At 41.5% G+C, this 14,175-nt stretch overlaps 1 protein-coding gene and 1 long non-coding RNA gene across 3 annotated transcripts in view; one reads left to right on the forward strand and one right to left on the reverse strand.

Moving 5' to 3' along the window:
• The first annotated feature begins 12,139 nt into the window (after positions 1–12,139).
• Positions 12,140–13,139, forward strand: LOC149451507 (uncharacterized). The gene is made up of 2 exons (XR_016315025.1): positions 12,140–12,320; positions 12,584–13,139. It is a non-coding gene; the product is annotated as an uncharacterized LOC149451507 (long non-coding RNA).
• Positions 13,042–14,175, reverse strand: part of HIRA (histone cell cycle regulator) — a 40,424-nt gene continuing 39,290 nt past the window's right edge. For both annotated transcript variants that reach the window (XM_089690606.1, XM_089690605.1), the window contains one exon: positions 13,042–13,839. In XM_089690606.1, the coding sequence (XP_089546732.1) occupies positions 13,723–13,839 (117 nt within the window). In that variant the 3' untranslated portion in view covers positions 13,042–13,722. The remainder of the gene's footprint in view (positions 13,840–14,175) is intronic.

A 14,175-nucleotide genomic window follows, 5' to 3' on the forward strand; every position in this document is an offset into this window, starting at 1 on the left:
CCTGCGTGCGCAGGCGTTGACCCCGTGCCAGTATGTAAACAGTTGCACCATGCATGTGAGGTCTCGCTGCGAACATCAGATTGAGGGCAGTAATTCTAGCACTAGACCTCCTGTGCAAATATAAATTTTCTGATCTGTAAAGGCTTTTAAAGCGTCACCTATCGATAATAAAAATGTATGTATTTTGTTGCCATTGCACGGGTATGTGCAATTTTAAAGCCTGTCATGTTTGGTATCTATTCACTCGGCGTAACATCATCTTTTATAATTTATCAAACAATTGGGCAATATATTGTGTTTTTGTGCATTAAAATTCTAAAAAGTGTATTTTTCCCAAAAGATTTGTGTTTGAAAAATTGCTGCGCAAATACTGTGTGACATAAAAAATGTAAACACCCACCATTTTATTCTCTAAGGCCTCTGCTTTAAAAAAATATATAATGTTTGGGGGTTTAAAGTAATTTTATAGCAAAAAAACTTTTTTTTAATGTGAACAAAAAGTGTCAGAAAAGGCTTGGTCTTCAAGAGTGAGTGATGTGTGACATAAGCTTCAAATGTTGGACCTGAAATGCCAGGATGGTAGAAGCAACCCCTCCAAATGACCACTTTTTGGACAATAGACACTTTAAGGTATTTGCTAAGAGGCATGGTGAGTATTTTGCAGATCTCATTTGTTGCCACATTTTTGGAAAACGAAGAAAGAAAACAAAAATTTATTTTTTCTTTTTCAAAACCCTGTGTAGCAAGCGTACACCCAGAGATGGACACGGTTCAACCATTTTGGCTTCAACCTCCATCTTGGCAAAGGGTCAACCATCTTGTACGAACATATTCACCCTCATTCTCCCCCTTCCTCTCAGTTCATACACAGTGACATATGGCCTGTGTGTTAGAAGTGTCACAGGCCGGCCAGGGCACAGCAGGAAGCCCCGAGCTATAAACTGTTTTTGAGCTGGGTGCCAGGCGGGCTGGGAAGCTGAGTAATCTAGCACATTGTAAAAGTTAACCCAAGCCTTCCCCTGAGTTCAAACACATTCCAGAGGAGTAGAGACTAGATAACATTTTTGAAATCCATTTTTCCCCTATGTCTCATATCTTGGAATATGAGAGACTTACATAAAAACCAGGTATATCTTCAGATTAGCCACGAGAAGACAAACAGTTTGATAGGTCACACTCCCTGACTGGAATACCTAGGACAGCAGAGAATTATATCTCTTGAACCCTTCAAATATGTATTTCATATGTAACCGTTCCTCAGAGGCGTCTGCATACTAATCTACCCGCGGGTGGAATGTCACTTGTGCATAGGGAAAGTTATGAGCAAAATATGAGTTATGAGAGATTTTGGCTCTAGTTTAGGGCTCCGCCCGGACCTTCCCTCCCTAAATGAAGCATTGGTCCTTGGCTTTAGAGACACCCCCTGCTGGGGGACTACAAAATGGGCTGTCAGGCCTAAGAGAAGGAGGTTGAAGAATTCTCCCATTTAACATCAGAACCAACTTGGGAGACGTGCCCTTTTGCTCTGAAACTTGATCTGCAAACCCAAGGCTAATTGGCAAGTTCTTTAACCTCCTTTCTGTTACCTCTTTGCTGTGCTATTGTTCTCTGTGCATTTATATATATATTGGTTACATATTTTTTCTGTAAATATTTTTATTGCACCCTTTTGACCTTTTAGTAATAAATCTTTCCTTCTGAAAGTGTTGAACTGTTTCTATAGCTCTTTAGTGCAACTTACGAATTCCTGCCTCTAAAAGAGCGCTACTGTGTTTGTTTAACCCTCTGTATAACCGGTCTGCGGTGACAGTGTTATACAGATGATTATCTCAACCATCATAGTGTTATAGCTGATATCGCCGAGTTTCCTCTTTCTCTGTACAAAAAGGAGGACGTTGCAGTGTGAAGGGTTAATTGCGTAATTAACCTGACCCAGTAACAATCGCATTCAGGCTGCCGGTACATCGATTGGTGGTCCATTAGCTGGAAAATCGTTGTGCAGGGTGCAGCTGGGTGTGGCATTGTTACGCACGTTACATCGCGGTTTTAGATTGGCTAGTCCTTCAGTCACAAGTTTGGTGAGAAGTTCAGGGGTCTGACGTCACGATCGTCACACCCTGTGACAAAAATTATATCTAAAATACTCACCATGCCTCTTATCAAATTCCTTGGGGTGTCTACTTTCCAAAAAGGGGTCTTTTTGGGGGGGCTATACTGCTCTGGCATTTTAGCACCTCAAGAAATTAGATGGGCAGTCAAAAAGTAAAGGCTACGTAAATTCCAATATCTATACCATAGTTTGTAGATGCTATAACTTTTACACAAACTAATTATTATACATGTAGTGAGATTTTTAACAAAGACGTAGCAGAATACATTTTAGCTTAAATTTATGACTGTGTTTATTGGATATTTTTCATAACCAAAAGTGAGAAATAATGTTTTTTTCAAAATTTCCAGTCTTTTTTTGTTTATAGCGCAAAAAGTAAAAACCACAGAGGTGATCAAATACCACCAAAAGAAAGCTATATTTGTGTGAAAAAAAGGACATACATTTAGTTTGGGTACAGCATTGCATGACCCCGCAAATACCAGTTGAAATAGAGCAGTGGCGAACAGCAAAAAATGGCCTGTTCATGAAGGGGGGTAAATCTTCCAGAGGGCAAGTGATTAAGTTATGTGTAACAAAGTAGAATGACACAGGAAAAAAAGTATTGAACACATGAAGAAAGGGAACTGCAAAAAGGGATGGAAAACCACGAGTGAGCTCTGAGAGAGAATTTTCCTTTCTAGAAGGAAACCTTTCCTTGGGATATCTTCAGGGCTAGACATACTGTAGTTATTCCGGGTGAAGAGAAGGCCGGAAGCAGATATTTGTAAATTGGTCACCCAAAAAAAGCCTGTTCCATTTAAAATGCCTTGGGGACATTTGCAGATAACTGAATAGTAGATGAGTCCTTCAAGAGAAAGTTGTCCAGATAACCTGTGGCCTAGATGCCCTGAGTTCTTAGAAGAGCAAGAAGAGGTGCTTATACCTTTATGAATACTCTGGGAGCAGAGGATAGGCCAAAAGGCTGTATGCAAACTCAAACTGACTGCCACTGCAAAGCACAGAATATGTTGATGAGGTGGATATAAGGAAATATGCAAACAGGCATCTTTATGGAGGAGCCTGCCACGCTGACGTCATGCCGCCGAGGCCGCATGGTAGGCTGGCGGCCATCTTTACTTCTGTTTCTCCATTGATGAATCAATGCTGAATTTTACCATTTGCTGCACATCAATGCTGTAAGCTTACCCTGAAATTCTTTTGCCAAAGACTAAAATAAAATACTACACTATCCAAATAGTTCTGTTTGGTGGCTTATATTTGAGCCATTTAAGATGGATTTACAGTGGGGCAAAAAAGTATTTAGTCAGCCACCAATTGTGCAAGTTCTGCCACCTAAAAAGATGAGAGAGGCCTGTAATTGGCATCATAGGTAGACCTCAACTATGAGAGACAAAATGAGAAACAAAATCCAGACAAACACATTGGCTGATTTGGAAAGAATTTATTTGCAAATTATGGTGGAAAATAAGTATTTGGTCACCTACAAACAAGCAAGATTTCTGGCTTTCATAGACCTGTACCTTCTTCTTTAAGAGGCTCCTCTGTCCTGCACTCATTACCTGTATCAATGCCACCTGTTTGAACTTGTTATCAGTATAAAAGACACCTGTCCACCACCTCAAACAGTCACACTCCAAACTCCACTATGGTGAAGACCAAAGAGCTGTCGAAGGACACCAGAAACAAAATTGTAGACCTGCACCAGGCTGGGAAGACTGAATCGGCAATACGCAAGCAGCTTGGTGTGAACAAATCAACTGTGGGAGCAATAATTAGAAAATGGAAGACATACAAGGCCACTGATAATCTCCCTCAATCTGGGGCTCCATGCAAGATCTCACCCCGTGGGGTCAAAATGATCACAAGAATGGTGAGCAAAAATCCCAGGACCACACGGGAGGACCTAGTGAATGACCTTCAGAGAGCTGGGACCAACACAACAAAGGCTACCATCAGTAACACACTACGCCGCCTGTGACTCAGATCCTACAGTGCCAGACGTGTCCCCCTGCTTAAGCCAGTACATGTCCGGGCCCGTCTGAAGTTTGCTAGAGAGCATTTGGATGATTCAGAAGAGGATTGGGAGAATGTCATATGGTCACATGAAACCAAAATAGAACTGTTTGGTAGAAACACAACTCGTGTGTTTGGAGGAGGGAGAATGCTGAGTTGCATCCAAAGAACACCATACCTACTGTGAAGCATGGGGGTGGCAACATCATGCTTTGGGGCTGTTTCTCCGCCAGATGACCAGGACGACTGATCCATGTACAGGACAGAATGAATGGGGCCATGTATCGTGAGATTTTGAGTGCAAACCGCCTTCCATCAGCAAGGGCATTGAAGATGAAACGTGGCTGGGTCTTCCAACATGACAATGATCCCAAACATACAAAAATGAATTAAAGGAGGAGCCACACACGCCTGTGACGTCACGCCACCGGATCCAGGAGGTCCGGTGGCCACACAACTATCCAGCTGGTCAGTTTTTATCCAGCGGTTTCCTGCCGCATGATACTTATCTACTTTTATCTGCTGGCGAAGGCCTTCCATGATTTACTATGTGTGTTCACTTTTAATTCATTTTTACATCCATTAATAAATTATTTGAATACTCAACATACTACACTATGGATACTATTTTTTGCTCCATGTCAAGCATCTAATCCCCCAGGACCCACTGGAGACCATCCGTAAGGTCTAGAGGAGATCCATACTATTTGCTGACCCCCACTACAGCCCACAACTAGAGAGGACCTCTATAGGCGTCACTCTGACACAGAAGGAGATTACTCAGTGTGAGCTGCACTTTTTTCCAGGACAGGAGGGAACCTCTGGCTGATCATTGCGCTTACTTATTGCGCATCTGGTGAGTGCGCAATTTTAACATTTTCTGCACGGTACCCAGGTTCATGCCTGGATGGGAATATTGGAATCACCAACCTGTTCTTAGCTTCATTTAAACATCAGAGAACTGTCATTTAACACTTTGGGGACTTTTATATGTGTTGTTTTTGATGTGATGTTACGGTGTTCCACAGGCATACCATTCCGCATTTACTGTTTACTAGCGCTGCACTCTTTGTACCTTGAGCATTTTAGAAGGTTTTTTGGTTTCCTTTTAGTGCATTGCTGTGCCTATATATTGTTCCTAGCGCTCGCTGAATCAATCTTTTTTACTTATCTCATATATTAGTTTCACCTTTTAAGTTGCATTACTGAAAAAAATGAACTTTTGCACGGTATTCTAATTTTTTGAGTTTCACCTGTACTTTGATCATCTAACACTGCATACAATTTCACAGAACAGTCAGGTTTGTGACGAGTATACAGTCACTAAACAAATCTTGGAACATGATCTCGGCCTTGTCCCTTCTGTACACACCTCCGTACACCTGATACAACAGATTATGGGGTAGGTTCATCTTCATCCCCGCTTTGCTCTTTGTTGGTTATCGGAGTCTCAGCTGCCCAAGGGGCTGGACCTGGATAAAGTGCTAAGGTATGCTGGTCACTAGTGCATTCTCCGCATCGTATGTTGGCCTTGCAGTCTTTAGCAATGTATTTGGTGGATGCACAACATTTGAAACAGATAGTACTTTTGTTTAGGTAAGCCTTACCTTCATCAGTGTGCTTGCTTCTGAAAGTTCCTAACTCTAAAAGTTTTAAGAGCCCCCATAGTAGAGGCACATGTATTTAATGTATAGACTGAGGGCAGGTGAACCTGAGGGAGCCCACCCCTCCTTAAGGGTACAGGCGTGCACTGGACACCCAGCATATAGCACAATAGCAGCCAAGGTGTCCAGTGCACCCTCTCACCAACAAGTCAACAGTACAAAAAATGGCCACTGCCCCAGTCTATAACTGGCCTTCATTGCAAAGAGTACATTGAAGGGCGACACATGTCAAACAATAAAAGAGAAAAATTCCCAGCTCAATTTACCAACCAGCTTGCCAACAAACCGAATTTGCCTGTCTAACAGTGTTGACCTCCAACAGCATGTCACCAAGTTCTTTTAACTTCAGGTTGTCTTTGTTAGAGATTTTAGGGAAGTCTTCCAGTCTCTTCAACAAAGCATTCTTACTAGCTTCAGGGCTGCCATAACAGTCCTCTAATCTCTGCTATACGTTTTAACCCCAGCAGCTGGATCATTAATGTGTTCAGACCTGATTCTCTTGGTCTGTCGAGATGACTCTGGTCTGGGCCACTTTGTTAGCAGATCTAGCTCCTCTCTAGCTGTAAGACTGTGATCTCTGATGATGCCTTGGAAAGATGTCTTCCATGCACAATAGTTCTCGGGTTTATCATCAAATGTTAGTTTTGCTTTGCTAGATCAGTTGTTCCTGAAGATCCTAAGGGGCCATTTCCAAAGGAGGATACATGATAACCCATGTTGCGTGATGGATGCTGAGGGTTAACATTGTCTTTGCTTTCTTGAATGTGTACCCTTGTTGCTGGGACAGTTTCAGAGTTAATGTGAAAAGAGGGAGACAGTACAGGCATATCTGGAGAGGGCTATCCGTACGCCAAGTCAGGAAACTGTGGGAAAGTGTTGCAGATAAGTTTGATAGAAGCATACTCTGTCATAACTTGGTCTGGAGCATGGTTCTGTACATATTCCTGAGTCCTTTGCAAGTGAATTGTGAGTTGCTATTACCTCAAGATCTTGGAGCACATCTCCTTCCAATCCAATCGCAGTTTTGTATAACACAGCTTCTGCTGATGTTGCTACTGCAGCTTCAATCTCTGCTTTTTGCCTCAAGGAGTTAGCTTCTAACTCAGTTTTCTGTCTCAAGGAGGTGGCTTCTACATCTGCTTTCTGCCTCAAGTCAGCTTCTTTTTGAGCATATAAGGCGTCTGCTCACGCTGCCTCTGTCTTTGCTCTTGCTCTGAGGCCTACAGAACTGGTGGAAGATCTGCTAGAACGCCCTGAATATCTGGAGCCAGACATGTGAGACCTGGTCTTTGAACTTTGATGCGGAATGTCCACACTCCTATCTAGATCCATGATGTATGAATTAAAGTGGGGTACACTCCCAAGTACAATTTTGTGTGGATTCTTTCACTGAAGCTTCTTATCTTTGCCTGTATACTTATGCTTTTTTACTGTGAAGCTTCTCTATCTTTACCTGCATACAGATGACTTTTTACTGTGAAGCATCTGTATTTTTATTTGTATACGGATGCATTTTTACTTGTGAAACTCACTTGTCTTCACCTGTATACGTATGTCTTTTTACTGTGAAGCTTTTCTATCTCCGCCTGTACACAGATGCTTTTTACTGCGAAGCTCCTATCTTTGTCTGTATACAGATTTTTTCTTTCTGTGAAGTTCCTATATATTTGTATACAGATGCCTTTTTACTATGCTGTCCTACTAACGGTTAGCCAACAGCTGGCTAACAAAACTGAACTTACTTCTGTGACTAGTTCTGTAGAACTGCAATACAATCACATAAACTGAAATTACAATATGTTTTTACACATCTCTCACAAATGCATACAATGAATACATTTCTACCTACAAATCACATTGAATACATTTAAATGCAATCTAGCTATGTATGTGACTTTAACAAACACAATTGTAGCACCCTCTAATGTGTTACTAGAATAGTGTAGTGTACTGCAGCTAAAATCATTGTGTATGACTGAAGGTAATTGTGTGAGTCGGTGATTGAGGTTGGGTTATTGCAGGTCAGCTGGATGACTTAACAGGTTGTGGTTCTATCACCTCCTCCTGACTCTGGAGGAGCATGGAACCTTCCAGATGTTGTTAGCAGGAAGGGGTGGAGACCTAATCTGCATGTTTATGGGAGTCTGGCCAATCCCAGGTTTGGAGGCCCTGGTAGAGTGGTGACCTGACCCATAAATATCGGAGAGTCAAGCTGACAGGGGAGTCGGGTGGAAGATGGAGTGCTGAGAAGACTGTCAATACCTGGGAGGGGTCCCCTCCCTGACCCCTCTCCCTGGGATCCACAAGGGGAAAGACTGCCACATGTAACAAGCTTTCAAAGGACAGTGCTGGGCTCAATCCTTTATCCTTGTCCTGGGAGATCTTCCAAGCAGCCAGGAGGGCTGGTAGTGTCTGCAGGCTATGGAGCTGAGAACAGCTCTATGGGGGGAGAGAATACATCTCTGCATGTAGTTACAAGAAGCTACAGGGCCTTGTATTTCTCCTGGGAGGCCACATCTTCAGAAAATTCCTGACCCTCAACCACTTGCTCCTTTTTTACCTCATCTGGAGGATGTCTCTGAAGCTTCATTCACCCACAAATGCTTGTGTTCCAAGACAGTGAGAACCCTTGAGATCTGATCTTGTAATGGCTTGCCACACATTTGTAGGTCTTTGATACCCTTTATGGAGTAGCCACCCAGCTGCAAGTCAGCACAAACCAACACTCCTAACTTGCAATGACCTTGCTGAACAAGTGTCCTCAGATACTTGCTGTGCCCTGCTGCTGCTCTGTGCAGTGTCTTTGGCAGAACAGCAGAATTGCTGGCTGTTCTATGCTATAGAAGCCTGCAACACACGTGTTACTGTGTCCAGGGAACCAAAAAATGGCACATGTGCAGACATGCTCAAAGATGTCACTATTCCAATCCACCCCTTTTGCAAAAAGAAAAAAAAACACAGGTTAACAGCTCCAAAGCACAGGGAGCACTGTAGAGAAAGACTGCCCCCTGCTACCCCTATTCCAGAGGCACTGACCAGTCCATGCTGCAGGGCCAACATATACGATTTTCACATTGCCATAGACCTGTAAAGCACCCTGCCAGCAAGGTCACCTGGTATACATTACCCTAGGAATCGCTGCCTGCAGGATACAGCACCTACCGGCCATATTGCAGACTATCCAGCTTCTACATGTAGGCTCTAGGTACAATACATCTTGGCCTTTTGGCCATAGCAATCGATCCAAATGAAGTCCTTCTCTACCCCATAAGGTTATTAGTAATGAGCCAGAAAATAGGTGACTAAAGCCTATGAAAGGAGATCTTCAGAGAGACATCAGTAGGTACCTAAGGACACTAGCTAAAAACTGACACATTATACTCAAAACTGGGGCTTTTTAAATGACATGAAAAAGAAAAAAAAAATGGAGACCCAATGGATTTTCAGTTTTAAGGGCAATGTTTTTGTAATTTAAAAATAATAAATGCAAATATTTTTGTAGGTAAAAATATTAGCATTTATAATTTTTAGAAAAAGAAGCCTAAAAAGTATTTTACCTGCAATCAGATTGTGGGTGCAATGTCAGGCTCCTGCACCTCTGTATGGGCTGTCAGTTTCAGAGCTGTAGGCAGCATGAAAGAGCTACAAGTGCGTTGATCAGCACGCTCTCAGTTGATTTAAACTACAAGTCAGTTTGGCACAGTGGCAGATGAGACTTTTAGTTTGTTCATTTACAGATTCAGAGTGACAGACTCTGGAGATCCTTTGCCACCATGTACCACCATCTCCACCAAATGGATGGTGCACAATCAAGATGCCATTGTTGGTAGTGACTGTCTGGTATAACGTCTACCCCGTTTTGTCTATGTGGAGGGGGGTTTGTGAGTCCCGGGCACTGAGGAGTGCATATATAAATATATTTGGTATATTTCAGGATAATTTAAATGCATCTATGCTGGACCGGTGTAAACATGTATAAAATGCCATATACAGTCTTTAAATAATGTTTTTCTTTTTTGGATAGCTAAAAACTGAAACTTAGCTGAGCCTGGACTGGTTATGCTTAGGGGGAGGGGGGAATCCTTAAAACATTTTTGGTCAGTGTCTATTCAGTAGTATAACTCAAGTAGCCATGCATATGAAGCACTTTGTGTCCTGTGATGTACAATTAGTGTCCTTAAAACCCAAATTATTAAAAACTGTCAAGACATGCTATATGTATTGTTTTTCTCTGCAAAAATCTTGGCTGATCCTTCAGTTCCCTCCCTTTTCGTCTGTGTCCCCTCTGCAGCCTAAGACTGCGTAGACCAGCCCTTGCCACATCTACTGAGCATGCTCCAGTTACATTCTAAGCTGTTCATTTCCTGCTTTTTATCTGTGAAGCCCACATGAATATAGAGTCACAAATGTGGGCCTATAACACAGTGGTAAATGACAGTTCCCTCACTCCTCCATGTGTTTGTATTGCTAAACACTATGAGGGTGGGATATAAGGTGATTATGGAGGCTTTACGTCCCTGTTAGTCCCAACTAGAGATGGGAAGGCCTTGAAATAAAAAATTAGAAAAATTGGGAAAACTTTTTACCAAAGCCATATTTTGCTAGGAAAAAAAAAAGGAGTGTGGATTATGTTCTTTTACGGTGATAAATAATATACCTATGACACGGTATTTAACCCCTTCACGCCTAAGGGTAAAACAAATCTTAATGTCCAAGCACAATTTTGCAACGTTGACATGTGTTAGTAAAACTGTACATATCACCACAACAACTTTGTACATCCAGGTGAATTATACCTTGTTTTTCTCAGGACAAATTGGGCTTTCAATTTTTTTTAATTTAGCTGTGCGTTACTACCATAACCTACCACCAAAGAACAACCCAAAATACATTTTCCAGCTCTTGACGATCACAGCGATACCATATATGTGTATAGTATTTGTTGTTTGTACCCGTAGTACAGCCCAGAAACAATACTGCACGTTTTTTTTCTTTTACCTAAAACACACTGACACCAATTTAAAAAAAAAAAAAAAAATACTGACCTTTGACCTTGACCCAAACACTTACCCTGGCACTGAACTAGAGCAAACCTTGATCTAGGCATTTTTTCTTTATTTTTTTAATATTTTTTTTTTAACAAACATTTTTTTCTCTATGCCAGGAGTTAGAGAGGTACAATGCATCTCTCTCCTCCATTTATCGAAAAAAAACTAAAAAAAACAAAGGGGGCGGGCTATACAGTGACTGATCACTGTGATAACCAATCGGAGAGTATCACAGCGATCATGTGACCCCGGAATCAGGAGTCCCAGGTCCTGCTCCTTAGAACGGGATCCGGGGCTCTCAGTGACACCCTGGTCTTTGTGCTGGGAGCACGCTGTGCGGCATGCTCCCTGCAGAAAGACAGGTACTCAAATATGCGGCCCCAGTGAAAAAAAAAGCCCAGTTCTGTGATGCCGCATATTTGTGTGACGTTGGCGTGAAGGGGTTAAACTATATAACACGAATACCTTTATATAAAGTCTCAGAAACTTTTCATTAAGTCTTAAATTATTGCAAGTTCTTTCAGCTAAAGACAAGCAAATACTGAAATACAATTTAAGTAACACAGTTTCTCAAGACATTAGGAAACACTTTATGGAATTTGATGATGAGGGCCATAATGAACGTGCAAATAGCTTTTTTCCTTCCGAGTTCTCATCCTAGAAACACTCTTTCTGTTGCTTCTGGATCATCGCAACTTTTAATAGTTTTGTTTACTTAATAAGCTGTAGTTTTATTTCAAGCATATTACTTTTATATACACTGCATTTCACGTTCCCAGTGTAACAAAATGACTTTCAATTTGTAAAATTACTCCACACTGAATTTTTTTTCTTAATTTTTCCAGAAAAATTTTATTTATTCTGGAAAAAAAAAAAACTAAGGAAAAAATGTTTTTTTCTAATGGTTTCAAAAATTCTGGAGATTGTACATCTCTAGTCCCAGTACATACACTCCGTAGACACAGGCTGAAGGGGCATGGCACAGCATGTGATTGGCAGAACCTCCTCCGCATAGCTTTACAGTGTGAAGTGAAAGCTATTGTCAGTCAACATAAACTCCACCTACACCATGTTATTGCAAAAAAGGTCAGTTTTCTGGCTGTGCTGACTGCCTGTCATCCAACCATCAAACAACTCGCTGACATGCCCCCTGTAAAACCATGTACTGCTGTTTCTCTACCCCCAGCTCTCCAAGGCACTTACCCCCAGCTCTCCAAAGCAAAGAGGTCATGTGATCACAGAAAAAAAAAAATGTATTTATAATAATTATTCATAATTATTTTCCTCTCCTACAGATTTCCTCTTTCCTGTGCAACAGTTTCCCTGAAGCTGGTTCTCTTTAGCCCTCTGTTTGATGCAAGCACACTGATGCCATCAAGTACAACACAGGACCACTAAGCCTGCGCTGTGAGGCCCCTGAGGACTTACCCACAATCTGGAACGCCCAACAGGAGCAGATGACACCAGTTGCTGGGGAAGAAGGTAGGTGAAAATACTTTTTAAGGCTACTCTGAACAAAAACAAGCATTCCAGCCTTGCAATGAGAGGAAAGGCAGGGCTATTCATAAATGCAGTGCACAGATGTGAACAGTTAGATAGGATTTAAAGGGGGCTATTTTTCCATGCGCTTTTGCCACATTGGTATGGTGCAGTTTAGCACAGAAAACGCACACCGTTGTGAACGGGGCCTTGGTCTGAAATTTCCCTGGAGTTCAGCTTTAAATAATTTTACAATTTCCTTACAGGCTAGAGAAAAGCACAGAAGAATGTAAACTGGGAACTTTATTGTATGAAATGGGTTCACATTTACTGTTTGGCGTTGACCGAGTCAGATCTAAATCTGAATTCTGTGAACAAAGGACATCTGACGTTGCTGTGCATGACTAAGGGCAAGAAAAACTGTCCTGCATTCATGAAGGAACATAGGAGGTTATGCTCCATACAACTTCCCCATATCACAGGTGGAACAGAATCAACGAGTGACTATTCAAATCGGAATGCAATCTGTAATTGATGTTATATCTGAATATCTAATTATCAGTCAACCAAGCCAAGTTACATCTTCCGTTATCTTGGAGGACCCCTTTAATGGAGCATGCCAGACAAAAAGACCCAGAAAATGACCTTTTGATACAAAAACAGTTATCCCCATCATCTCTTTATATCTCATGATCTTAACAGTTTGAAAAGAAAAAAAAAAATGCAATTTTTTTTTGTTTTTAATTCGGTAATTAGAAAAGGAATGGAAAAAACCCTGTCTTTTACAAACATTTGAAAATTAAAAACTGAATGAGTACAGAATAGTCTATTGTATTACTTAGACACAGTATTCATCATAATAGCGTCCTACATTCAGCACACATGTAGGTTTTTGGGGTTGGACATTGAAAATTTAATTACAAGTTATCAAAGTCTAATACAAAAATAGTCTGTGATGGGCCAGCATTGTTCTCATATTCAAAAGTGAAATCAGGCTGCAAAATGGCACTCTGTTGCAACCATCATTGTCACTGTGTATAGTGCAAGATCCTGGCTAAGCAATGGGACACAACCATTATTATGGATAAGGTAGCGCGCAATTCAAGTGTTTCAATAACATACTGTGCTTTTCTTGCAATCGACGACTATTATCTTCTCATTCAATTTCTAATGTTTTAACAGAAACTCTCAGACTTTCAGCGAATGTGAAAGACTTAATGGATACAGGGCTTCTAGCTGGTGCTCAACAGGCTAGAGCAGACTGCGTCATCCCAATGTCCATGCATCTTCCCCTCAGCACCATTGTTTCTCACAGTGGAAGCTGCCTTGCTGTTCATCTTCCTAAACTTGCAGGCATTTACGCGAAGGAGAACAACCAACAGGAGAATCTGGATGTGAACCAAAGTTATTTGTCCCTTAAACTGTCCAGTTGCTCTTGATACTCTGTGAAGAGTCGCTGAAATCGAAGATTCTGTCCAATAAGTGGGAGAATTTCCTTTAGCAGCTCTCTTTTCCGATAACCCTGGACAAGAAGATAAGGACACTTTAAAAATTAATAGCCACAACACAAAGGCTGAATGGTAGACATTGGGGATAATTTACTAAAGGTCAACTGGATTAGTGAACATATTTATTCCACCTAAACTGGTTGATAAAAGCTTAAAAAGAAACTGTAGTGTGGCCAAGGGTCTGCAGCTGTTGCACAAAGTGCAAGTATGCATAACACACCTGCACATTATGGCACAACTACATCTGGGTTTACCCTTCAGCTTTGTGACACATGATGCCACTGTGTCCGTCACCGCCATTTCTCTGTTAATTTCTTCAGCTCCATATCGTCCCTGTTCAGCCTTTGAGT

This window comes from Staurois parvus, unplaced genomic scaffold, assembly GCF_062004578.1.
Source record: "Staurois parvus isolate SC_StPar_1 unplaced genomic scaffold, SC_StPar_1.0 ptg000535l, whole genome shotgun sequence".
Lineage (NCBI taxonomy): Eukaryota > Metazoa > Chordata > Amphibia > Anura > Ranidae > Staurois > Staurois parvus.